Below are 27,274 nucleotides of genomic sequence, written 5' to 3'. Positions count from 1 at the left end.
GGCGATTTTCTCAGTATTTTGAGTTTTTTGCACCCTCAGTTTCGAGAATAGTTGTATCTCGGCCAAAAATTGTCCTATTCTAACAAACCATCAATGGAAAGCTTATTTTTTAAGCTTTTAGATGATGTATAAATCTCAATTTCGAAAAATTGATACTTATGACTGGTTCTGTGGTCCAGGGTCACAAATGGCTTCATAATGCTTTGTCTGGAAATGACTGCTTTATTTTGATCATGTTGTCAAAACACTCACATGCAATAGTGAGACGGTGGGGCATCAATACTGTTTCCTATGCAATGATGTTAGCCAAGCCTTAAAGGACATGCCCCTTAAAAACAGGTCATTTTAGACAGAGGGTCAGAATGAGGGTTGAAAATAATAATTTTTTTCCACATATTTATTTATTTAATTTTTAATTTGTGTGCAAAAAACTTTAATAACAAAATAAGTAAACCTCAAGGAACATATTAAAATAAAATAAAATTTAAAAATCCATGTCATGACCCCTTTAACACATGGATGGTGAACATAAAACAAAAGCAATAATGAAAACAACTAACCGGTATATGAAATACAAAGAGCTGGGTGAGAAAGAAAAAATAGGATTAAAACAGGAATGACTTGCGGATAAATAATAACTGGCTAATAAGTTATAATTTAATTACGTTTGCTTTTGCTATTGTTGCTTTCTCTTTGCAAGTTTTATACTAGTCTACAAGTAAAATAATAATACAAAATATTAATTGAACTCAAATATTTCACATCCATGTATTGGTAAGTAACCACAATTACACCTTGCTACTGTCAACTTTTAATTTAGGACTGTATGTACAAATTTTGATCACTGATAAAGGATATTGATAATTGAACATTATGTACATAGGCTTGTATAATGTAAACACATAATAGGCCTAGTTCTATTTAATAAAATCACACATAGTTCCTTAGTGTATAACACATTTGACTGGGTAACAGTATTAAACATTAGCCAACACATTTCCTAAAACCTAAAGCGTTAAAAACCGTCACACCTAGACCATTGGTTGAGTCAGTAAGATCGGATGAGAGTGCTTCTTTTGTTCAGGTATTTAGGTTAGGCGACGCCCGTGACTCGCAGTCTTCACTGAGAGCTCGAGACTGCGCTTCACACACACGCGCGCGCGCGCGCTGTCCTCTCAACTCACACGCGCGCTCATTGTGGACCGCAACCAGAAAGAACCGAAAACACACCGGAGAACAGGTGAGCACTTTCCTTATTCTTTTTTCTTGAATGTTTGTTATTGTTCTTTAGTCAGTACTGAGCTGTTTTGTGACGCACAGGTGTGCAATGCCGTATTTAAACTATTAGGCTATAGATCAGTAGATGTTAATACTGCAATGTATCTCATAATGTTAACGGTATTACTGCAGAAATTTTGAAACGTATTGCATAGTATTATATGATAAGGATATTACAGTTGCTTCAGAAGTGAACAGTTTTGCGATACTATTCATAAGTAGGAAAAGTGGAGTCTCTGTATTAAGAAGAACGAGCCCCGATTCCCCAATGAATTAATCATGTCACTGTTTACACAGACTAATGAGAGAAAGGGTGAAGCTTTGATATTTTTAGGTTTCTGAACAGCATTGGCATGCACAGCATGGGATCCTGAAATTAATATAGATAATATGAACACATGATTAGCTGCATATGCAGAATTTGAATAATTAAGTGCATTGGAAACAGAGAGACACTTATTATTTGTTTCATTTCCTGATAAATTATGCTGTGCTTCAAAGAGAAATATGCTATTGCAACAACTTTCAATTGATTGCATTTTCTTTTTATGGTATACTGGTAATGTGAATTTGTTTAAAGGATACTTTTCAGAACTTTATCAGTGTTTTAGTGCCTCCTGCAATTCATTAAACTGTGCTGCCATATATGTGACCCTGGACCACAAAATCACTCATAAGGGTCAGTTTTTAAAAACTGAGATTTATAAAGCTGAATAAATTAGCTTTCCATTGATGTATGGTTTGTTAGGATAGGACAATATTTGGCTGAGATACATATTTGAAAATCTGGAGTCTGAGGGTGAAAAAAATCTAAATATTAAGAAAATCGCCTTTAAAGTTGTCCAAATAAAATTTCTTAACAATAACGTAAACAAAAAATACGTTTTGATATATTTATGGTAGGAAATTTACAAAATATCTTCATGGAACATGATCTGTACTTAATACCCTAATGATTTTTGGCATAAAAGAAAAATCGATAATTTTGACCCCTATTGCTACAAATATACCTGTGCGACTGGTTTTATGGCCCAGGGTCACATATGATGATTTTTACACCAACATCTGAAAAAGTTAAACTAAACTGAATGATTTTCCAGTAAATCTTTCAACATCCTCAGGCTTTATCTATAGCATCCAAATCATAAGCTCTCGGATAAATCTCCAAGTTTTGCCGTTTATGTATATGTAAATGCAGCAGCAGTTGGGAAATGTTGGATTTGTCACAACTCTAGTCTGTCAGTACATGAAAGCTAAATTCGCTTGTTTAATTAGTCACACTCATCTGCTCAGTGTGTATAATCCACTTTCTGAGGATAAAAATCCCTTGGCTTGGATCAGTTCTCTTCATCCTCATCTCTAAGATGCTTAGAAAAATTACAGTTAGAGCGAATGCGCTTACATGTCTGTTTGAATATTATATTGTAATAAGTCAGATAGGGAATATAACACTTCTAAACTCCCCCAGACACCATTGCTTATGCAGAATCTTTGCCCAACATACATTCACTGCTGTCCAGTGGTGTCAAGATCAAAGACCCCGTGTAGAGCCTGGCGCGACTCCCAAAGCTCTGCAAATGTTCACAAAAAGACGAGCAACATAACATCAAATGGTCTGTCAAGCTGCTTTGCTTTGGTTTATTTCAGGACATTATTTTTCCTTTACAGTGTGCATTGAATCCTACAAGCGTACGGTGAATCCAGGTGGGTTTTTGAAGATCTGATGTGTGAATAGAGGAAATTTTCTGCCCATCAACATTTAACTGTCTCAAAGCCAGTAACTCAATTCAATTTTTTTTTGTTTTTTTGGTACTGTGACACATTGCTTTAAATAAAAACTGATTTCTGAAGACTGGCATTATATTACAGTCTCCTTTTCACTGCATTCTGTCAGGCCATCAGGAATATTAATCTTCAAAATTAAAATAAATTATATTAAATTATTTATTCCTGCATGGCGAGCCTGAATTTTCAGCAGCCATTACTCAGTGTCACATGATCCTTCAGAATTCATTTTAAAATAAAAAAAAACATTATAAATATCTTTACTGTCACTTTTAATTGGTCTAATAATGCATCCTTGTTAAATAAAAGGAGAAATGTGAAAATATATATCTTTTCATTATTTTTTAATGCTGTGTTTTTTGTTTAATCTATTCTACTCCTAGAATGGCGGCTTTTTGTTGGTATTTCGGCTCATTTTTCCTGCTTGACTTGGTGACCATGACACTGAGCACCAGAACAGGCCACAGTTCAGCCATGGATATCTTCAGCGACAATGTCATTATCCCACCCAGGCCGGAGGCATCCATACATCAACACAGTCATCACAGGAAGCACAAAGGTCGCAAGGAGAGGATGACACCCGGTCAGCTAAGAGAGAGGCCTCACATTACTGTGTTCCACACCCAGAATGAAGGGCCAGACCTGGAGGGCCTCAGTCCCGTCCGCTTAGAGATGGAGCCAGGAGATAGAAGACGGGTAATCACTCCAAAAAAGAGAACCTCCATGGGGGTTGATTCTTTAATTCCAGAGCAAATGAATATCTCTCCTGGTGCTGGGACTCTAGAGAAGGCAATACGACGTCCCACCGGTCGCAATATGTTTGGAGGGCACTTTATTAGGACTCATGATGAAGGTAAAAAGAAAGCCTTGAAACTTTCCAAAGTGAAACTCCTTTATAACTGTCCTGCCATTTCTTAATTATCCACTTGGCATTTTCTTCGCATAGAGTCTTTGGCATCAGGGAAGAAACGGAGGGTTTCTTTTGATCAAAGGCTCAATAAAAACTCCTTTGGGAGTCCCACAGAGCCAGTGTTCCCTGCAGCCACCGTTGGCTCCTTCATATCGCCCGTAACTGCAGCAGTCGGTGGGGAGCCATCCACAAAGCCAGCCCCCTCCAGTAAACCACAGGTAACCATCATCTAGCTGTTCAATCTCCTCAATCACGCTGATTAAAAAATATCTCAGCTTCGCATTTATCAGTGTCTAGGAACAGGCTTAATAAATTTGAATCCCAATGACCTACATCACAAGGGATAATAGGTTCATGCCATCAATTAAATCCACACACGAAACAATTTATTGTTTATTGGCTAAGAATGTATAAATCAGACCACCATCATTTGTTTCACTGAAGGATTAGCAATTGAAGTGATTTACGTTCATATGAAAAAGTGTAATTTCAACACACATAGTGATATGAATAATGAATATGTTGTTTTGTACCTCAGGTTGGAAGTTATTCAGGTGGAGATGCGACGCCCACTTTCAACATGGCGTTATTCGACTGGACTGATTATGAAGATATGAGGCCTGCACACAAAAAGCAATCATCTAAGAAGCAAGGTAGGTCAATATTTCACATACAAATACAGATATTTTTTAACTTTGTGAGTTTTTAATCAGGGCGTTTCCACTGAGGAGGCAAGGGAGGCAGAGTCTTCTCAAAATATTGGATGAGAAAAAAATTGTTGTACAAAAACAAAACAATGCCAATATTACAATATATAATGTTAAAAAGGTGTATAAATTACTTGTTTTTCTAAAGTAAAACTTTCCAAAAGCGACACCAGCAGGTAAAGTTACAGCATGAAGCTGTGTATCTCTCGTCTCCCCTGAGCCCATTGAGTTTTAACAGACCTCCTAAAGCGTGCAGTGAATTTGGTGGAGGGTAACTGAGAATGAATGGGAGAAAGTCACGTGAGAGAAGGCAATGCAGTCATCGCGATATGATTGGATTTGACTGGTTGTGATCAGTTGTGATTGGTTCATGTGATAAATCCTGCCTCTTGTAATAGTACATGTTCCACATTCACGAATCAGTCTGAATGAACAATATAATAGTGTCAATAAGAAGACTCATTTAAAAAAGTAAGTAAACAACTCACACACTTAAAGGGGTCATCGGATGCCCATTTTCCACAAGTTGATGTGATTCTTTAGGGTCTTAATGAAAAGTCTATAATATACTTTGGTTAAAAATTCTCAATGGTAGTGTAAAACAACACCCTTTTTACCTTGTCAAAATGAGCTCTGCAAAAATCATCCCATTCTGGTCGAGGCTGCTTTAAATGCAGATGAGCTCTGCTCATCCCGCCCCTCTCTTCTCTCTGTGGAGTGACGAGCCTGTTCACTTTAGCTGCATTTAGCTGCTAAACTTGCTAACTAGTACATTATTAGGAAAGGCGATCGCAAAGATTCATAAATAAACCCTCATACTCACTTCTGCTGTAAGTGAAGCTGGATCACGAATGATTCACGCGAACATAGACGGATATATGTAGATCGGGAGGCGGATTCCATTCACAAACAAACTTAATCCACTGCATCTTCAGCAGCTCAGATGTTGGGAGTAAATGACGACCACTATGTTTATTATTACATCCAGCAACACAACACCTCAATCGCTCAATTCTTGTCTAACTTACATCCCTGCTCCGGCATCAAAACATGGAGGTCTGACTGTTAAAACTGATCTGAGGTAAGACGCTCATGTCAATCAACTATTGGGGGAGCGGCCTCTGTCGGTGTGACGGCACACCGACAGGCATCTGAGAATGGCTCGATTTGAAAAAGGGGATATTATTTTTACAGATTAATTAAAAACCACTGCATGGATTTTTATCATTACAGGGTAGATTTGTACATACACTACCAACACACATTAATGTTCAAACAGCATGTAAAAGTGAACTTAGCATCCGATGACCCTTTAAATAAGGCTTTAAATGGCATGAAAACATGATCTGTGGGAGTTTTTAGTGAGTAATCGGCTTGGTGAAATTTAAAGTACATCTCCACATGTCTGTGAACAATATTTACTGAGCTTTGATGGCTGATGATCCAAAAAATGTAAAAAATGGTTAAAAGTTAACTATTAAAAAGAACAGCTGAACATAAGTTCGGAAATAAAATATATTGTCTAAATTGTTAGTGCCTTAAGTTATAAGACTTAAAAACACTAACTTGATGAGATTCATACATGGCTTTAATAAATAAAAGATTTTTTTTCTTTTTCTTTTCTCTTTTTGATAGTGTAAGTAATTTTTATTTAACCAAGAAAATGTGATTGGGACATTAATTTACATTTGATTTAAATAATTAAGGACTTAACCTCCTCATTTCAGAACACCACCGCAAACCATTGGTTTTCATGTTGGGAGTTTCAGTTTTGAAGTATGCTTGTCAGGTGACCTGATATAATTTGTGCATGCTTTGCAATATATGCTACATAATTTATCTGAATAATGTGTATTGCTTTACATTTTGGACAGTGTAAATGAGCCATTTCGGACTGTTAGGCTAATTTTTCCCTAGTCCTTGCATGAAAAACACCAAGTGTCAAACGCCCTAATATGCAAAAATAAAATGTAATAAATGCTATTATGATGTGTTAACCTCTGGTGTCTGTTGTATAAGGTGTTGATGAATTACAAATATACTCATAACGCCATCGCTCTATTTCTATCCAGGTTCTGACAAACAGGCCACAAAAAGCCCCAGCACTGAACTTGTGACACTTACATCAGTCAAGAGCTGCAAACATCACCTAGATTGTCTACCAGGTGACTTTTCCCACATGCATTAATACAGCGAGCCCCATTAACTATATTGTAACTGTTCTCTTTGTAATTTGAGTAATTATAATATAATATACACTACCATTCAGAAGATTTTTAATAATACTTTTATTCAGCAGGAACATTTTCAATTGATTAAAAGTGACAGTAAATACATTTATAATGACACTAACTTCTATTTCAAATAAATGTGGTTCCGTTTACCTTCCTTTTAATCAAATAATATTTATTGAGCACCAGTTCATCATATTAGAATGAAGGATCATGTGACACTGAAGCGTGGAGTAATGATGCTGAAAATTCAGCTTTGTCATCACAGGAATAAATTACGTTTTAGAATATATTTAAACAGAAAATAGTTATTTTAAATTGTAATAATATTTCACAATATTACTGTAATTTTGATTGAATAAATTCAGCCTTGGTAAACATGAGACTTCTTTCAAAAACATAAAATATTTTACAGAACAGTACTAGAATTGAAGTACTAGAAAATTTAAAGTAATTTAATTAAGTCAAATAAATGATGACACCATTTTTACCTCTTTTTCATGAACTTTCTCAGGGTCTTGCTGCAATCTCAGAAAACAGGTATGTGAGCTTCACAACCGCGGCCTCAACAACAAGTGCTATGATAGCTGCATGTGTGAAGAAGGTGAGAGATTTTTTTTTTTTTTGTGGGCTGTTTATTACTTATGCTGACAAAGTAGAAATCATATTTAAATTGTTCCTTCCCTGTTTTCACAGGGCTTCGGTGCTATGCTAAATTACACAGGCATTACCGCATCACACGCAAAAAGGGACAATGTGTTGATCCTGAGGGGATAAGCTTAAACCGTGGCATGTTTATTATTGTTTAAACGAGGCAGGAGCATTTGTCATAATTTCCTTTTCTAAATGCATGTGATTTCATTTTCTGCCCTGTTGGAAAATTTTATATTTACCCTTATTCATATTTATGTGTATCCTTTGATTGCTTTCTTGGATATAATTGTTTCTGAAATTTGTAAAACAGCAATATTCAGCAGGAGAACATATTATGTATAGTTGCAAGGCCAGTTTATTCAAATGAATGAAAAAGTGAGAGTCATTGCGGAACATAAAATCTGTAACAAAGTTATTGCATGTAGACATAAGTCATTTGTATTTTGTGTTCATGTGATTGAGTGTTGCAACAGTACACAATGGAACAGTAGTAAATAGATGGACTAGAGCATGCAATAAACTCATCTGCCGGGTCCCCATGCCTTCAATCAGACGAACAGCTTCGGAATGGACACACAAAGCAGGACACAAGGGAGATCTCCATCTCACATTATTAAACCATTAAATCTTCCTTTTAGCTTGAATCTGAATTACTGTACAACTGCTTTATGCTACGCAGAAATAATGCTTCTCATCATGTTCATTGAGAACCATGCATCTGTTAATATATGAGAAATATTGTGCTTGCTGATTTGACACTGGCAGTATGTTTTGTAGTATCCACCACCCGTATCACCATCTAAATTCCACATATTACAGCTGTAGATTCATATTTAATTATTCATTTTATTAAGTGTACGTGGGTTGATGATTAAAAATAAGACCATTTTTCCACATCTCGAGTGAATCAACATTTTTACAGCCTTTAACTCCATTGCGTTTAATTACTTTTGTCAAAAAAAACGCATTGTGTAAAAAAATAGGCTAATAATAATAATAATTTTTAACCGCTTGGCGCAATTGGTTTCTTTGTAAGGAAACGATAACTTACGTTTATGTAATTTGTATGGTTTTAAATAATATATTAAACATGGGCGTCGCTAGGCCATTTTTAGGGGGGCTATATTTTGCGATTAGCTCCATAAACTGTACACGAATTCGTGATCGCCTCAGTTCCCTTTAAATTTCATAAGAAAGTTTTTGTTGAATTTAAGTGCTACAACCTTGTGCGGAAATGGCAGAGGCAAACGCACACAACTCACACTTACACTCACACTCTCACAGACTCTTTCTTTCACAAATACTCACGCATACATACACATAAACACACATACAGATACTAGCAGGCCCAGACAATAGGGGAACAGAGTAAAGTTACACAGGACCTATAATATCCCCTCTTTTATTACCCCCGGGTCCAGTGGACATGAAGTGTGTAGGAGGGTGTACAGTGTACAGTGTGTGCTCATTGAAAATATGTTCTGATATGTGACCCTGGACCACAAAACAAGTCTTAAGTCACTGGGGTATATTTGTAGCAATAGCCAAAAATACACTGTATGGGTCAAAATGATAGATTTTTCTTTTATTCCAAAAATCATTAGGAAATTAAGTAAAGATCATGTTCCATGAAGATATTTTGTAAATTTCCTACTGTAAATATATCAAAACTTAATTTTTGATTAGTAATATGCATTGCAAAGAACTTAATTTGGAAAACTTTAAAGGTGATTTTCTCAATATTTGGATTTTTTTGCACCCTCAGATTCCATATTCTGAAATAGTATCTCGGGCAAATATTTTCCTATCCTAACAAACCATACATCGATGGAAAGCTTATTTATTCAGCTTTCAGATGATGTATAAAGCTCAATTTAGAAAAAACTGACACTTATGACTGGTTTTGTGGTCCAGGGTCACATGTTCTTCACAGAAAATGAGCCAAGGCCAATGAGTATGAGTTTGAAAAAATAATTAATCGTATCATTTTTCTTTTGACAAAAAGTAAAAACGGGTCCCATAGACCCGACCTTACAAGGGTTAAGGAAATAGGGTTGTACTAGAAATGCAAACCGTAATTTTGTATATATATTATAATACCCTCAGTGGGGGCTGAGCCCCCCTAAAATGAAATCCTAAAATCGCCCCTGATATTAAATATTAATATTATTACAATATGTAGTATTTATTATAATGCCAGTAATTATTATCATTATTTCTTTTCTATAATTAAATGATTCAGGTTTTCAGAATACTACTACTTCTGCTACTAATAAGAACTGAATAACTGAATCTCTTAAAATTAAATTCGCACATCGGGATGAATGAATTCATAACTACAGTTCAATGAGCGTGAAAAAGCTGTCAAACCAATTAGTAAGCGAGCCAGCGTGAGCTCTGAAGTCACGCGAGATTTCTCGGCGAGATCTTGCTGTTTTCAACATGGCAGGCAGCAAGTTGGTGCTAGAAGGGAGGGTAAGTATTATTAGCTTTATCTCAGGACTGGGCGTCCTCGTAATACCTTTACTTGTAAAATTCGGCTCTCACATTGACTGGATATTCGATTACCTCACGGATGTGAACGGGAAAATAGCCATCGCGGCGTATATCACAGTTATCAATGGCTTCCTGCTAATCATTTACAAGGGACCTTTATACAAGGTAAGTCTGAGAGAGACAGTCTGAATCGGATGTGTGATGTACAGATAGAGCGCATGTGTAATTACTGCGTAACTGAACCACTGTTTAGTGCTACATACATGTTTTAAATGAATAAAGATATATCTATAGTTGCAAAGGCTACAGGACTCTATCATTAGTAATGTCCTGTGTGGAGGTGTAATCCTATTACATTAGCACTCTAATGGGATCTCGTACAGGTTTCTCTGTCAATATAAATAAGCTCTCCAAGAAGACAGCTTACTGTGTGTGTGGGGGTTTGCAGAATCAGGACCTGACTCACAATTTCCTGCCTTTTTGCTTAATCAGGTGGCTGTTCGAGCCTGTTTTCTTGGATTTGCCTTTGGATGTGGTCTCATTTTAAGTTTTGCAGATACAACATGGACACACTTTGGCTGGTAATGCAACTTTTGTCTATATGAGGTTCATTTGCACATTTAATGTCCATGTAAGGACTGAAAACTAGTATTTGTGATATCAGAAGTGAATGAATTTCGCTAGATAATGTCACTCTGTATTGACTTTTGTTTTGTGCCACTAGGTACATGTGTTCGCTGTCATTTTTTCACTACTCTGAGTACCTGGTTACTGCCATCATCAATCCACGCAGTCTGTCTCTAGATTCGTTCCTGCTCAACCATAGCGTTGAGTACACCGTAGCAGCTGTTTCCTCCTGGATAGAGTTTACTGTGGAAAAGCTCCTTATTCCAGGTTTGATACAATCTAGATCAGTGATTCATTTTTCACTATTTTCATCCAATATGTTCATGTCTTTCTTTCGTCAGTCATAAAGAAATGATGTTGTGTTTTTTGAGGAAAACATTTCAGGATTTCTCTCCATATAGTGGACTTCAATAGTGTCTGCGAGTTTGAACTTCCAAAATGCAGTTTAAAAGCAGCTTTAAAGGGCTCTGAACGATCCCAGCCGAGGAAGAAGGATCTAGCAAAACGATTGGTTGTTTTAAAAAAAAAAAAGTACAATTTATATACTTTTTAACCTCAAATGCTTGTGTTGTGTAGCTCTTCGTGAACTCTGTGTATTTCGGTTCATTTAAGTTAGTGTATGTCGAAAAACTCCCATCTCATTTTACTCTCCAACTTCAAAATTGTTCTACATCGCTGTTTTACCTTTTTTTGTAAAGGACGTTTGATTTTCTTTGCACGTTCACTTTGTAAACACTGGGGCGGTACTTCTGTGGTAATGTAGGACAATTTTATTGGAGGAGAAAATGAGATGGGAGTTTTTTCACCTACCCTAGTTCATATGTGCATCACAGAGAACAGACCAGATGAGCATTTGAGGTTGAAAAGTATATATATTTTACTTTTTTTTTTGGTTTTGTTTTAGAAAATAACCAATCATTTAGCTTGGTAAGACCCTTCTTCCTCTGCTGGGATCGTTTAAAGCCCTTTGAAGCTGCATTTAAACTGCATTTTGGAAGTTCAAACTTGCGGGCACTATAGTCCACTATATAGAGAGAGAAACCCTAAAATGTTTTCCTCAAAAAATATAATTTCTTTACGACTGAGGAAACAAAGACGTGAACATCTTGGATGACAAGTGGGTGAGTAGATTAACTGTAAATTTTTGTTCTGGAGGTGAACTTCTTCGTTAATTGAATTTTACTTTTTTTTCTTCTCTACAGAGATAAAGCAGATGAACTGGCTTTGTTTGGTGGGTCTGCTGATGGTTTTCTGTGGGGAGGGTCTGCGCAAAGCTGCCATGTTGACGGCAGGATCCAACTTTAACCACATAGTGCAGAATGAAAAGGCCCAGAGTCACGTGCTGGTCACCACTGGAGTTTACGCTCTCTTCAGACATCCCTCCTATGTGGGCTGGTTTTACTGGAGCATTGGCACTCAGGTACTTTAACCATTATTTATATTTATGGAGGGTTTGCACTTACATTACGGTTTGGTTAGTTACCTGGATGCACGGCCATATTGGAGACAAATGGATTGCACGGTTAATGTACTACTGAATACATTGTTCTTCTAATTTATGCTGTTTAAACCACAGAAAAAATGTGCGAAAGCTGCTAAATCATATAGAGAAGACTTAGCATGCAGGAAAGGGTTAATAGGTGGTAAAGATACATACGTGGAGTATTAATTAAGATATTAGCCTAATATTTCACCTACCTGACTGGAAATAATAAAAACACAGATAAATGTTAGCAAGATTCTTGCCCTGGAAATCCCGGTTCAGTTTGGCCAACAACAAACGCCTTTTGTTCCTCAGACAGTTTTTTGCACTCTTCTCCTTGATTTGTTATAACTTTCAGCAGTCTATAGTACTCCAAATGTTTTTCTCAGTCCGACCAATTAGTACAGCCCAAAACATGACACCAATTGACCATTTTCAGCAGCAATAATCAGCAAAATATGCAAGTTTTGTTTGGTTCAGTGTCATTGTTTACACTCAGTCCCGCAGATTGATGATGCATCATGAATTCACTCTATAGTGAATTTCACAGTACATATTTCTCTAAAGCAACTTAAATAATATTTTACATCCAAAATAAAAGTTTTATTATGACCCTGGACCAAAAAACCAGTCATAAGGGTCAATTTCTTGAGATTTCTGCGTCACCTGAAAGCTGATAAATAAGCTTTCTATTGATGTGTGGTTTGTTAGGATAGGACAATATTTGGCCGATATACACTATTTGAAAATATGGAATTTGAGGGTGCAAAAAAATTTAAATATTGAGAAAATCACCTTTAAAGTTGATGAGGAAGTTCTTAGCAATGCATATTACTAATAATACATTTATGGTAGGAAATTTACAAAATATCTTCATGGAACATGATCTTCACTTAATATCATTATGGTTTTTGTCATAAAAGAAAAATCTATAATTTTGACCCATAAAATGTATCTTTGGCTGTTGTTACAAATATACCTGTGCTACTACTTTTGTGGTCCAGGGTCACATATGTATATATAAATACACACACATACATGTATATATTTATATATCTAATATTTAGATCGATTTATATTATATATATTATATATAATATATTGTATAATGTATGTGTGTGTTTATATGTGCATATTTACATAAATGTAAATGTAAATGTACTGCTTTATCAGTAGATTTTTAAATCTCTTGATGTGTTTGTAAAATGTAATTTATTTCTGTTATGCAAAGCTGAATTTTCAGCAACCATTACTCCAGTCTTCAATGGCACATGATATTCATAATATCCATACTCTAATATGATGGTCTGGTGATGATCTGGTGCTTATCAATGTTGAAAAATGTTTTTGCTGCATAATATTTTTGTGGAAACCTTGATACATTTTTTTAGAATTCCTTGATTAATAGAAAGTTCAAAAGAACACCTTTACTGTTACGTTTAATAAATTTAATGCATTCCTCTTGAATAAAAGTATTTCTTGAAAATCATACATTGAATGTAGTGTTTCCACAAAAATATGAAGCAGAAAAAATGTTTTCTAACAATAATAGGAAATGTTTCTTGAGCAGCAGATTAGCGTATTAGATGATTTATGGAAGATCAAGTGGCAGTAAAGACTTAATAGCTGCTGAAAATTAAAAAATCAAATAGAAAACATATTTTCAAATGTAACATTTTACAATATTATTAATTTTTTGGTATCAAATAAATACAGGCATAAGATAATTAAAAACAAACAAACAAACATAAAAATCCTAATTTTTCCAAACTTTTGACTTGGCAGTGTAATAGTCTAAAATATATGTTTTGTTGGTAACACTTTACAATAAGGTTCATCAGTTAACTAGTTTATTTAACATGAACTAAGATTGAACTAAGCATTTATTAATCTTAGTTAATGTTAATTTAAGCATTTACTAATGCATTATTAAAATCACTAGCTGTGTTTGTTAACATTAGTTAGTGCACTGTAAACTGACGAACAAACAATGAACGACTATTTTTTTTTATTAACTAACATTAAGAAAGATTAATAAGTGGGGTAATAAATGTATTGTTCATTCTTCATTTATGTTAGTTAATACATTAACTAATGTTAACAAATGACACTAAAGTGTTACCATTTTGTCTTCTTTGTTTTATTTTAAAACTGCATTCTTGCTTCTCCTTTTTCCCCAGATAATGCTGTGCAACCCCATATGTATACTGGGATATACGATCGCCAGCTGGCGCTTCTTTCGAGAACGCATTGAGGAAGAGGAGATCTCTCTCATTAATTTCTTTGGCGAGGACTACATTGAGTACAAGAAGAAGGTCTTCACTGGCTTGCCCTTCATCTCAGGGATCAGGGTTAACTCCTAAAGCCGTAACGCATTGAACGGAGGAAATAGCCTGAAAGTGCACACCTGGACACCTCTGACTGGCACTCTGAGCGAGCTAGTTGCCTGGTGGCATCATGTCGCGCCCCCCTGAGGGGCGGCACAGATATATGAGGTGGCAGCACAGTAAAACTGACCCGCTGATCTGCTCTGAGACACATTGGTCTGCTCTGAGCAGGGTGGAGCTTCCACCCTCAACACCATCAGAGATACTAGTACACAAACACCACATCCCTCAGCATCTGTCTTGTCTCCTACACTTTCATCACATTTCTGTTCTACCCGTTTAGTCATGTGTCACGTATCCTCACATTTTGCGCCATGTAATTTCATACATTTTTTAAATCCCCTGGTTTTGTGCTTTATCAGTAGATTTTTAAATCTCTTGATGTGTTTTTATTCAAACAGGCTTTAAATTGGACTTAAGATATATTTATTGCAGTGGCCATTTTTGTGTAAAGAGGAGTTTATTACGCCGGAGCCGAATCTTCTTAATTCCACCGGTCAAAACAGGGCCTACAAATTCTAAACCTAATGTCACGACAATCTCTAAATATCTGTGATTTGTTAATGCTGTTGGACAATTTTAATATTCTGATTAGAGAAATAAACACATGTGATAAATCGCAGGCTTAATTCCTCTTTTGATTATTTGTTCAGTCCTGCAGTCATACGTCCTCTCATCTAACTCTTGTCAAATGCATTAGTTTCTTTCGTCTTCACTCCCACACTCGCTCATTACCATATCCATGTCTTGTCACTTTCCTTCACACTTGCATGAAAATTCAACAAGAAAAATCTGTTTCTACGAAAGTGGGATTCAGAGGGCCGAATGCCGGAGGGGTTATGCTGTATCCAAAGTCTTAATCTTTCCGATTTTACATTTCTGGGAGGAAGGCTCCACTCTCCTCCTGGCATGATGTAGCTTATATAGACATTGGGTAAAGAATAGGAATTTCTTGCACACTTTTAACCAATGACGAGCACTATAATATGCGTACAGGTAATGAACACATGCAATAGGTTTTTATGATGTAAGAGTTGCACTACGTTTGTGCAAAAAGCTAACGGGAGAGGACCGCCCTACCTCTTGGATGATAACTTGTACCGCTTACATTATTAACATCTTCAGCGAAATGTAACAAACCTTTAAAATAAACACTGAATATAATATTTATTTGACATTACTGTGATTCCCTAAAATGCAACCACTGTAAACTAGTTTCTTTTCATTTACGCTTTGGTAAATTAGATTTACGCAAGTGCATGCTTATTTTTTGGGGTGATAGAGGTTTGTAGGATTTTATATTGGTATTTCTTTGCGATTGGCTGTATCGATGGCGTTCTTCTGCTTGTTTGGCCTGTAGTAGTCTTTGTTCTTGGGATTGGTCTCTTCTGATAGGCTGTTTAGAGTCCAGTTGTCCTCAGTGTTACAGGACAGCTCATTGCTGTATCGGTGAAGCATGGAATAGCCGTTAATACTTAATAATTAATAACTGAGTGTGCATGTCTACACTGGTGCACAATATAATACTGAGAAATTGCTGGGAGCTCACCTGGGCTGTGTGTCTGTAGCGGACGTGCTGTCCTCATACAGCTTCAGCATGATCTCTGTGCGGTCATCTTTTAGTTCTTTAGGCTCCTTCAGCCTGTTAAAGATCAAATCAGACTGAAAAACATCATGTAAAAGCCCTAATGGGAGTATATATATACCAGTCAAAAGTTTTTGAACAGAAAGATTTTTTTGTTTTTTAAAGAAATCTCTCCTGCTCACCAAGCCTGCATTTATTTGATCCATAGTACAGCAAAAACAGTACAATTTTGAAATATTTTTACTATTTAAAAAAAAATGTATGTATTTTAAAATGTAGTTTATTCCTGTGATTTCAAAGCTGAATTTTTAGCATCATTACTCCAGTCACATGATCCTTCAGAAATCATTCTAATATGCCGATTTGTGCTAAAAAAAAACCCCATGTATTATTATTATTATTATTATTATTATTATTATGCTGAAAAACAGCTGAGTAGATTTTTTCAGGTTTCTTTGATGAATAGAAAGTTCAGAAGAACAGCATTTACAGCAAGTCTTTTGTAACATCATAAATATCTTTATCATCACTTTTGATCAGTTAAAAGCATCCTTGCTGAGTAAAAGTATTAGTATAATAAAAGTATTTCTATAATTTCTTATAGAAATGAGTATATTAGAATGATTTCTAAAGGATCATGTGACACTGAATTTTCAGCATCATTACTCCAGTCTGCAGTGTCACTTCGGAAATTTCTTCGGAAATCATTCTCATATGCTGATTTGCTGTTCAAAAAACAATTATTATTATTATTGTTGTTATTATTATCAAGAGTATTTAGTATTTTTAGGATCCTTTGTTGAATAGAAAGGTCCAAACATCAGCATTTATCTAAAATAAAAAGCTTTTGTAACATTATACACTACACCATTCAAAACTTGGAGTCAGTTTAATTTTATTTATTTTTTGGGAAAAGATTAAATTTTTTATTTAATTTTATTTATTTTTTGGGAAAGAAATGATAGAAATAAAAACTTTTATTTAGCAAGGATGCTTTAAATTGATCAAAAGTGATGATAAAGACATTTATAATGTTACCAAAGATTTCTATTTCAGATAAATGTTCTTTTGAACTTTTGTATTCATCAAACAAACCTGAAAAATTATATTCAGCTGTTTTCAACATTATAATAATGTTTTTGAGCAGCCAATCGGAATATTAGAATGATTTCTGAAGGATCATGTGGAGTAACGATGCTAAAAATTCAGCTTTAAAATCGCAGGGATAAATTTCATTTTAAAATAGAAAGCAGTTTAAATAGTAAAAATATTTCAAAATGGTACTGTTTTTTGCTGTACTTTGGATCAAATAAATGCAAGGTTTGTGAGCAAAAGAAACATATTTAAAAAACATTACAAATCTTACCATCCAAAAACTTTTGACTGGTAGTGTATATAGAGTATGGGTGAGTCCAATATCAGCTTGGCAAATGTCATAAATGAATATGTATAAATGAGGTGAATGATACATCAAGCTCTCCAGTACCTGGGTTCCAGACGCTCTTTCACTTTTGCTATGGAGTGAATGTAGGGGCCAATTTGTCTGGAGATAGTGGTCAAATAGGAGTTCTCCTGTTTTAACTGAAGTAGGTCATGAAGTTGAGCTAAAAATGAAAAATAAAGTAACACCAACAAAAATCACTTAATATGGTAGCTCAGATATAACTGCAGTGAGAAGAGAAATCTTATGCATTTATATACTTACCTTCATAAATCTCCTGTTCATTTGCCACCCTTTGTAATGTCTCCTCCCAAATCTAAGAACAAAATTAATTGCACAATGACATTCCTTCTTACTTCCTTCTAATGTCAATATTGGCAAGTGTGGGCAACTCACCTCCTCAAATATGGCCCGCATGAGCTCGACCGAAGAGTACTCTGATGAGATCTGTTTGTCCACCTGAACAGACCTCTCCAAAATCTCATTCATGGTGTCAGGTTTGGTGAGGGAATGGTGCTTGGTCAGGTCTCTGTGAATCTCCTGCACCTGGTCTTTGAGCTTTTGGATTTCTGTCTGTAAAGTCTAGTGGAACAGACATGGAAAATTTGTTAGTTCACCCAAAAATAACAATTACCCCATGATTTATTCACCCTCAAGCCATCCTAGGTGTATATGGCTTTCTTCTTTCAGACGAATATAATCGAAGTTATATTAAAAAATGTCCTGGCTCTTTCAAGCTTTATAATGGCAGTGAATGGCTGCTGAGATTTTGAAGCCCAAACAAGCGCATAAATCCATCATAAAAAGTACTCCACATGGCTGCAAGCTCCATGGCTCCTTTATTAACCCTGGAGCTGTGTGGAGTACTTTTTATGATGGATGGATGCACTTTATTGGACTTCAAAATCTCACCACCCATTCACTGCCATCATAAACATTGGAGAAGTCAGAACATGTTTTAATATAACTCTGATTTGATAATTTCCTGTAAGAACAAATAAAAAAGATTGGACTAAACCTTAGGACTGCACAAGAAACTCACCCTATAGCTGTTCTCGTAGTTGCAGCAGTGCTCCATAAAGGGCGTCTCTCCACCTTCCGCCAGCAGGACCTTGGTGCTGATGTAACGGTGTGAAGTTGGTCTGTGCACCACCGAGGAGCACAGTGACATGTCACTCATGGCTGGAGAGTGACACTGCACTGACAGAGATGATGGCATCCTACAGGAAGATAATACATAGATTAATTGTATATGTTTAATGTACTTTTTTAATAAGCATATTTAGTATGCTTGAATAAACAGACTCACAGTCCACTGGCATTTCCCAGACCTAAAGCCACATTCCCTGTAGTGGACACTGAACGCCTCTGCCCCAACAGCAATAGCGGCTCCAGGCATCGAGCAAACTCGGAGCGATATTCTGTGTTTATCTGCATGGATGGATTACAGATATCACTTATGCACTGACTTATTTAAAGAGATAGTTCACCCAAAAATAAAAATTCTGTCATTAATTATTCACCCTCATTCGATTCCAAGCCCTTAAAGGGTTACTCCACCCCAAAATGAAAATTTTGTCATTAATCACTCATCAATGTCATTCCAAAACAATTCAGAACACAATTTATTTTGGATGAAAACCGGGAGGTTTGTGACTGTCCCATTGACTGCCAGGTAAATACCACTTTCAAGACTCAGAAAAGTATGAAGACATCGTCAAAACAGTCCATCTGCCATCAGTGGTTCGATCTGAATTTTATGAAGTGACGAGAATACTATTTGTACTCAAAGAAAAAAAATAACGGTTTCATTCAACAATTCGTCTCCTCTGCGTCAGCATAGCGCCATTTTGGAGAGCATCCGCTGGGCGCAAACTGCGTACGCCGGATATGTTGTTTTCATTCAAATCAAAACGTAAATATAACAGAAAACGTATCCGTGTGGTGCGTCAAGCGGATACTCTCCAAAATGGCGCTACGCTGAGACGAATAGTCGAAAAAACTCTTTTTTTTTTCTTTGTGTACAAAAAAATATTCTCATCGCTTCATAAAATTCAGATTGAACAACTAAACTATTTAGATTATTTGACGACGTCTTTCATACTTTTCTGAGTCTTTAAAGTGGCATTTACCTGGCAGTCAATGGGACAGTCACAAATCTCCCGGTTTTCATCCAAAATATCTTAAATTGTGTTCTGAAGACGAACAAAGCTTTTACGGATTTGGAACGACATGGGGGTAGGTGATTAATGACAAATCATTTCTTTCTGACCCTGCACAGACGGCAACATGACTACCACGTTTAAGGCACAAAAGTGTAGTAAGAACGTCGTTAAAATAGTCCATTTGACATCAGTGGTTCAACTGTAATTTTTGAAGCTATGAGAACTCTTTTTGTGTGCAAACCCCCCCCCCCCCCCCAAAATAATGACTTTATTCAATGATTTCTTCTATCTTGGTTGACAGTTGGCCACCATTATTGAGAATACCACGACGTATGCATTGTATTCATCAAAAAAATCTTAATTTGTGTTCTGAAGATGAATGAAGGTCTTACAGGTTTGGAACGACATAAGGGTGTGTTATAATAACAGAATTTAAATTTTTGGTTAAACTATTAATTTAGTAAACTTACCTTACTGCTCTGTGCTGGTCTCAGCCTGTGTGGTAGTTTCACAATCTTCTTTAGTCTCTCCATTAATTGCTGTGTGAGGTAAAATCAATCAATTATAATTCTTTTTATTGGTGCCATGCCCTAAAATAATTTTATTTTGATTGTTTATTAAAATATGTTTGATTTGTTTGTACTCACATATCCCATGTCCAAGAACTCAAACTTATTTGCTGAGCTTAGGAAGGCAGAACACGTAACAAGATGAACCTGGAGAGAATTCAGTGGAAAATCATCTTTAATAAAAACATTAAAATGCATGAAGACATGAAGACAATGCAATTACCTGAAGAGTTGGCAGGAGTGCTGCAAGATGAGATAACTGCTCTTTAAAGGCTCTCTCCTTCTCCTCATGCTGACTAGAAAATAAAAATATAAAAGCAGATTAGTGTTCCTACAAGTGTTAAGAAGTGTTCCTTAATCGAAATCTTTGGTCATCCTTTCCTTAATCGTTTTGTGTGTGTGCTTAGATTACATGTGTTATTATTATTATATTAATATGCAACATTTAAATATTTCTATAACTCAATTATATCTCAAACAGCAAAATAAAAACAACATGCATTTTGTATGATCCCTCTTATTTTGGTAAAATAATTAACATTTAGCAGATTCTGCAAACTTTTGACTTCAACTGTATATATTTTATTTACCTTCGTGCTGCCTTGAGTAGAATCTTTTTTCTTTCTGCTAGTCTTTCCTGAGGAAAAAAAATACATGTGAATCACCAATTTTATTCTTCATCATCTCATATTACCTTCACCTTTTTAAAAATTTCAAATGATGCAATATTTTTTTAAATCCAAATCATATAAGAAGAGTGAATGAGTCATGTAATTGTGCATGACACCTGCATATTATTGAACAGAGTGCAGATGGCGCTCTCTTCTTCATCCACATTGGCCCTGACCTCTCCAATCATGGCTTTGAGCAGAATAATAGCTTCCCGCGCTGACGTCTGAAGCTCCTTAACAGCCTGAGGAGATTGAAATGACTTAAATAGGTGCTTCACAGCTCCACATAATACAGACACAGATGAAAGTACACAAGAAAAGGATGGAAGAAAAACTCACTAAGACGGCTTGGTCCAATTTTTCACAGCCTTGTATATATGCTGTCTCAATATCAATGCAGTGTGCTCTGCTCTCCCTATGGAATTAGACTAACCCAGATTATTTTGAAATCAAATGGGATATGCTAATTATAAGCTCTGTGAGTTTAGTTTATAACTTACACTTGCATGTCTCTGAAGCAGTTGATGCAGAGCATGGACTTTTTCTCTGTAGAAAACATGATGTAGAGTTCCTCATGGAGGGCTGCAATCAGACAAAAGCATTGGATCTGCATGAATCTCAAAGCTTTGGCATTAAAGACTTGTTCTTGACTGAATTTTTATTAATGTATATTTTGCTTGGGGAAACTTGAAACTCCATAACACAAACCACATTTTTTGTGGGCTTCTTTGGTGCGCTTTGCCAAGGAGACAATCTCGTGGCAGGAAAACATCTTGGCTTTGTGGGTGGTTTCCCTGCAGTCTCGACATAGTGGCTGGCAACAAGTGTTGCAATAATACATTGCATCCACATCCTGGGGGTTTGTGGCAGAAGATTTAAAAGTGTAAACAAACAAAATCTAATCTTTTTTTTTAAATAAATAAATAAAAATAATGACATTTGGATGTACAACATACTGAAATACTGTGACATGTGAGTTTCATGCCAAAAACTCCACTACTGAATCTACAATGCGACCAGTGTAGTCTAATATCCAACAAATGATTCGTGAGTCAATTCTTGCTGTCCAAATCCTGAAAAAATTATTCTAATGACTCTTTAGTTGATTCTAATGGTTCTTTTTAGTGAGTCAAACACAACTTAAAAGGATAGTTCAACCAAAAATGAAAATTTTGTCATTCGTTGCTCACCATCATGCAGTTTCAAACCTGTAAGACCTTCATTCATCTTCAAAACACAATTTAAGATATTGTTGATGAAATCCAAGAGCCTTCCAGGGTTCCTACAGGGTTTGGAAAAGTATGGAATTTGATTTAAGTATTTTCCAGGTCCGGAAAAGTATGGAAAAAAAGGAAGCAGAGTATGGAAAAATATTTGTGTTTCCAGACTTGTGCCCCTATTTAGTTTTTTATCATTAATGGCTTGAGAAACCATTAAACTTAGCATATAGGACAATACACACTGAGCTGCCTATTTTGCCATCAGCCCATTTCATGGTATGGTTTCTTGGCCTCCATAAAGTATGCGTTAAAGAGACCTAAGGCCTTGAAATATGGCACACAAGTTGATACGATTCTTTAGGGTCTTAATGAGAAGTCTGTAATATACTTTGGTTAAAAGTTCTCAATGGTAGTGTAAAAAAAACTTTTTTTTTACCTTGCCAAAATCAACACTGCAAAAATCAGCCTGTTCTGGTCAAGGTTGCTTTAAATGTTAATGAGCTCTGCTCGCCCCGCCCCTCTCTTCTCTTTGTGGAGTGATGAGCCTGTTTACTTTAGCTGTATTTAGCCGCATTTAGCCGTTAAACTTGCAAACTAACAGGTTATTAGGAAAGGTGATTGCAAAGATTCATTAAAACCCTTATACTCACTTCAGCTGTAAGTGAAGCTGGATCATGAATGATTTGCATGAACATAGACACGTTTTTGTAGATCGGGAGATGCATTCTCTTCACGAACAAACGTAATCCACTGCATCTTCAGTGGCTCAGATGTCGGGAGTAAATGAATGTTCATTATTACATCCAGCAACACAACACCTCAATCGCTCAATCAGAGATATTCTTGTCTAACTTACATCCCTGCTCTGGTATCGACACAATGGAGGTCGGACTGTTACAGCTGATCTGAGGTAAGATGCTCATGTCAATCAACTATCGTGGGAGCGGCCTCTGTGGGTGTGACGCCACACCGACAGGCATCTGAGAACGGCTCGATTTGAAAAAGGGGATATTATTTTAACAAATTAATTAAAAACCACTGCATTATAGGGTAGATGTGTACATACACTGCCAACACACATTAATGTTCAAACAACATGTAAAAGTGAACTTTGCATCCAATGACCCCTTTAAAATTATTTTCACTGATTTGTTGTGTTGGATACATTTTGTTCCTTTGTGCAGTGGCTCAGGTGTGTTTGAATCTGTACAAACGTCAATAAGCTGAAAAAAAAAAAATTTTTTGAGATAATGTAATCTTGTTAAAATTGATTTGATTTCACAAAATTGGTTTCGGAAAAAGTATAATTCAGGAACCGGTATTAAAGTCAAGCTATCGGTATCGGCATCGATATCGGAATTTTTTTAACAATACCCAGCCGTACTCATGTAGTTTCGTAACATGTCTATGCAGGCTAGGAAAGCTCTCGGATTTCATCAAAAATATCTTCATTTGTGTTCCGAAGATGAGCAGAGGTCTTACAGGTTTGGAACGACATGAGGGCGAGTAATTAATGACAAACTTTTTGCTAAATTCTTTATGAAGTGCATGTTTCAGTGTTGTGATGGTGATAATGAGACCTGTTTCTTGCACTCCAAATCACAGTTAGCACACTGCACGGTTTCCTCACTGTCTGCTGAACTGTCCACCAAGAACTTCAGGAGTCGGTCCTCTGGGGGGAGTGCATTTATTCCTTTCACAACGGACTGATGTCTACAAAAGAAACAGACGGTTTTGTGCATCTATGGAGATTTTTTGACCCAGTGCCTGATAATGTCTTAGTCATACATCTGGCATTGACGAGTTTATCTCTCCCTCATAGCAACAACGACACAAATAGCTCTCTTTTGAATTCTGAGATATAACAGAGACTGACAGATAAACCCTTATACAGACAGAAATAGACACAGGCATGACACTCAAATATACATAATACCTAGCAAAAAAGACTATTTTAATATTTCTAAGCTTGATAGTTCAAAGATTCTGTGTGAATTCACTTTTATGTGAACCAGTCACAATGTATCTGACAAGATCAAGTTTTGATCAATCCTGTATTGTAAGATGAGCATGGTCCTATGCTTTACTGATACATAAAAATGACAAATACATAATGCGTGCAATCACTACGCCATAATGTAACTCTCATGCTGCAATACTCATGATACAACACAAATGCTGAGAAATTTCCAGTAACATAACCTTCAAATTAACACTGAACCAGCGAAAAACAAAATCATACTTACTCTAACATGCTGCTTTATAAAGACCATCAACCTTTTTCCATTTTTTAATATATTTCCTCCATGTGAGCAAGATCTACGGTGTGCGATTAAGCTTCTGCTAGACTTACTATAAAGAAGCAGAAGGGTGAGCACACAGGCATTTCAGCCATCTCTAACTGTAGCCTGCCCAGGACCTGTGTATCCAGTGTCAAGTGTCAGATAGTGTTAGGTTTATTGTTTGATACCACAGTGGCCTTGGCAGAATGTGCCCAGAGACTTTCGATTAAGTCCAACACAAAGGCAGGGTTTATGGTGCAGCTGTTGAAGCCAGTCTTACCTACAAATGCCCCTGGCACCATACAGTTGACCCGACAATGTTATTTGACCATTTCGATATATAAATACAATGTTAGATTTTTCAAATGCATACGTGTCATAAGTATTGACACCCATTTCCACCACAGAATAATGTTCACAGAATAACGAGAATACAAAAGATACCTGACTTTTTATCTAACAATTCTGACTTTTTTCACACAATTCTGAGTTTCTGAGAAAAAACTGAATTGTGAGCTATAAACTCAGAACTGCGACATATAAACTTTTTTCTTGCAATTCTGAGTTTAAATCTCACAATTATAAGTTTACTTCTCTTGGAATTGCAAGTCTATATATCACAATTCTGACTTTTTTCTTAGAATTTATTATTTATTAACACTTCATATTCCATATTTCTCAGAAAATCTCACAAATCCGAGTTTATATTTTAAAAAGTCAGAATTTGGAGAACTCAAAAAACTGTGCACTTGCTTTTTTATACCTATGCTTAATGCATTAATAATAACGCATATGCATGCATATTTGGTCTGACAATTGTCAGAATAAGGTGCAGGTAAACAAAGTAAATTCTTACCCACAGAGAGGGCAAGTCAGTCGGCTGTCCACGGCTCTTCCACGCAGGCAGCTGGCACAAAACGTATGGTAACAGTCCAGTAAACATGGATGCTCATACTGTTCTTGGCACAAGTGGCACACCAGGGGATGGCAGTTGGCACTGTCCAGGTCATAAAGATTATCCAAAGGGGAAAAGATCTCTCCAGACATCTGAAAAATATAATAAGACGTTCAGATACTCTTTACAGTATATGCGTATGCACATTTTCACATAGCACGTTTATACAGTATATCTATCATAAATAATATTCTAAGCATGCTTAGAATCCTTGGGCTCTCCTTGAATCAGAATAGTTAAAATGTTCTTTGATATCCAAGGTCAGTATTCATTATTCGACTTAGAAGATAGCTATAAACCAGAAACAAGCTTCTGAATAAGGCCATATGCTCATAAAGGTCACTTGAATAAATACTAAAAGATATAGAAATAATAAATGTACATATTTAATTCCATTCACATATAAAGAATATCTGAATACCTCGTCCTGTCCGAGTGCTTTTGCGGGGTGGAGTGAATGCCGTGTGAAGGTTCTGTGAGGGTTCCTAGATGCAGGACATGACTTCCAGAACATGCAATCAGTTGACACTCCTGTATCTGCTGTATGAGGGGGTGATATGTTGGAGCCAGAATACTGAGACCCTCATTACACAACACAAAACCAGATGCCATTGTCTGTCAAAAGCAAGAGCCCTGGTAGCTAAAATTAAATCACACAGTATATCCTGCTTAAACACATGCAAACTAACATGTCATATCAGAATAATGTTGTTACTCAAAACATTAGTTCATTAGATCTTTTCATATATACAGCTGAGGTCAAAAGTTTAAAAACATCTTGCAGAATCTGCAAAATGTTAATTACTTTACCAGAATAAGAGGGATTAAACAAAATGCATGTTATTTCTTATTTAGTACTGACTTAAATAAGATATTTTATGTACAAGGTGTTTACATATAGTTCACAAGAGAAAATACCCTGTTTAAAGTTTACATACACTTGATTTTTAATACTGTGTTGTTACGTGTATTAATCCACAGCTGTGGTTTTTGTTTAATGATAGTTGTTCATGATTCCCTTGTTTGTTCTGAACAGTTAAACTGCCCACTGCTCTTCAGAAAAATCCTTCTTTGGTTTTTCAACATTTTTGTGTATTATGACCCTTTCCAACAATGACTGTGTGATTTTGAGATCCATCTTTTCACACTGAGGACAACTGAGGGACTCATATGCAACTATTACAGAAGGTTTAAACGCCCATTGATGCTCCAGAAGAAAACACAATGCATTAAGAGCCAGGGGTGGAAACTTTTGAACAGAATGAAAACGTGCACATTTTTCTTATTTCACCTAAACATCTTTTTTTTTTTTTTTTTTTTTTTTTTTTTTTAGTCCTGCCCTTCAGAAGCTACAGGAGATATTTACAGGTTTCCCAACTTTCCCAACTTCAAATTCAAAAAGTTTTTACCCCCGGCTCTTAATGTAAGTGTTTCCTTCTGGAGCATCAGTGAGTGTTTGAACCTTCTGTAATAGTTGTATATGAGTCCCTCAGTTGTTCTTAGTGTGAAAAGATGGATCTCAAAATCATACAGTCATTGTTGGAAAGGGTTCAATACAGAAAAATGCAGAAAAAACAAATAATTTGTGGGACCTGAAGGATTTTTCTGAAGAACAGCGGACAGTTTAACTGTTCAGAACAAACAAGGGACTCACGAACAACTATCACTAAAAAAAAAACAGCTGTGGATCATTTAGGTAACAACACAGTATGTATGTATGTAAACTTTTGAACAGGGTGATTTTATAAATTAAACTAATTATTTTCTCTTGTCGACTTTATGTAAACATCTTTTATGTGAAATATTATATTCAGGTCAGTACTAAATA

General features: G+C 36.0%; 3 protein-coding genes across 5 annotated transcripts; 2 read left to right on the top strand and 1 right to left on the bottom strand.

Annotated features, from left to right (window-relative positions):
- Positions 1–1,138: 1,138 nt before the first annotated feature.
- draxinb (dorsal inhibitory axon guidance protein b) lies at positions 1,139–8,436 on the top strand. Of its 2 annotated transcripts, XM_051096847.1 has the most exons (8): positions 1,139–1,240; positions 2,947–2,982; positions 3,447–3,916; positions 4,010–4,191; positions 4,512–4,626; positions 6,753–6,845; positions 7,426–7,515; positions 7,608–8,436. In XM_051096847.1, the coding sequence occupies exons 3-8, from the start codon at positions 3,448–3,450 to the stop codon at positions 7,718–7,720; spliced, it is 1,062 nt and encodes a 353-aa protein (XP_050952804.1). In that variant the 5' UTR covers positions 1,139–1,240; positions 2,947–2,982; position 3,447; the 3' UTR covers positions 7,721–8,436. The 2 variants fall into 2 exon arrangements, with proteins under 2 accessions (XP_050952804.1, XP_050952805.1); XM_051096848.1 differs by lacking the exon at positions 2,947–2,982.
- A 1,542-nt stretch (positions 8,437–9,978) lies between these two features.
- Positions 9,979–15,187, top strand: icmt (isoprenylcysteine carboxyl methyltransferase). Its single transcript, XM_051095825.1, has 5 exons — positions 9,979–10,226; positions 10,554–10,642; positions 10,786–10,955; positions 11,891–12,108; positions 14,352–15,187. The coding sequence occupies exons 1-5, from the start codon at positions 10,008–10,010 to the stop codon at positions 14,532–14,534; spliced, it is 879 nt and encodes a 292-aa protein (XP_050951782.1). The 5' UTR covers positions 9,979–10,007; the 3' UTR covers positions 14,535–15,187.
- A 391-nt stretch (positions 15,188–15,578) lies between these two features.
- Positions 15,579–25,986, bottom strand: rnf207b (ring finger protein 207b). Of its 2 annotated transcripts, XM_051095820.1 has the most exons (18): positions 25,868–25,986; positions 25,348–25,538; positions 23,790–23,922; positions 21,698–21,842; positions 21,490–21,571; positions 21,329–21,404; positions 21,106–21,231; positions 20,909–20,955; positions 20,542–20,614; positions 20,397–20,465; positions 20,220–20,288; positions 18,894–19,015; positions 18,627–18,804; positions 17,981–18,166; positions 17,849–17,900; positions 17,630–17,747; positions 16,108–16,200; positions 15,579–15,999 (listed from the first exon to the last, which is right to left on the bottom strand). In XM_051095820.1, exons 1-18 carry the CDS (start codon positions 25,958–25,960, stop codon positions 15,855–15,857), a joined length of 1,998 nt encoding a protein of 665 aa, XP_050951777.1. In that variant the 5' UTR covers positions 25,961–25,986; the 3' UTR covers positions 15,579–15,854. The 2 variants fall into 2 exon arrangements, with proteins under 2 accessions (XP_050951777.1, XP_050951778.1); XM_051095821.1 differs by lacking the exons at positions 25,348–25,538; positions 25,868–25,986 and adding an exon at positions 24,456–24,627.
- Between the last annotated feature and the right edge of the window lie 1,288 nt (positions 25,987–27,274).

This window comes from Labeo rohita, chromosome 23 (assembly GCF_022985175.1).
Source record: "Labeo rohita strain BAU-BD-2019 chromosome 23, IGBB_LRoh.1.0, whole genome shotgun sequence".
Classification (NCBI taxonomy): Eukaryota; Metazoa; Chordata; class Actinopteri; order Cypriniformes; family Cyprinidae; genus Labeo; species Labeo rohita.
This window is presented reverse-complemented; position numbering and strand designations above follow the sequence as displayed.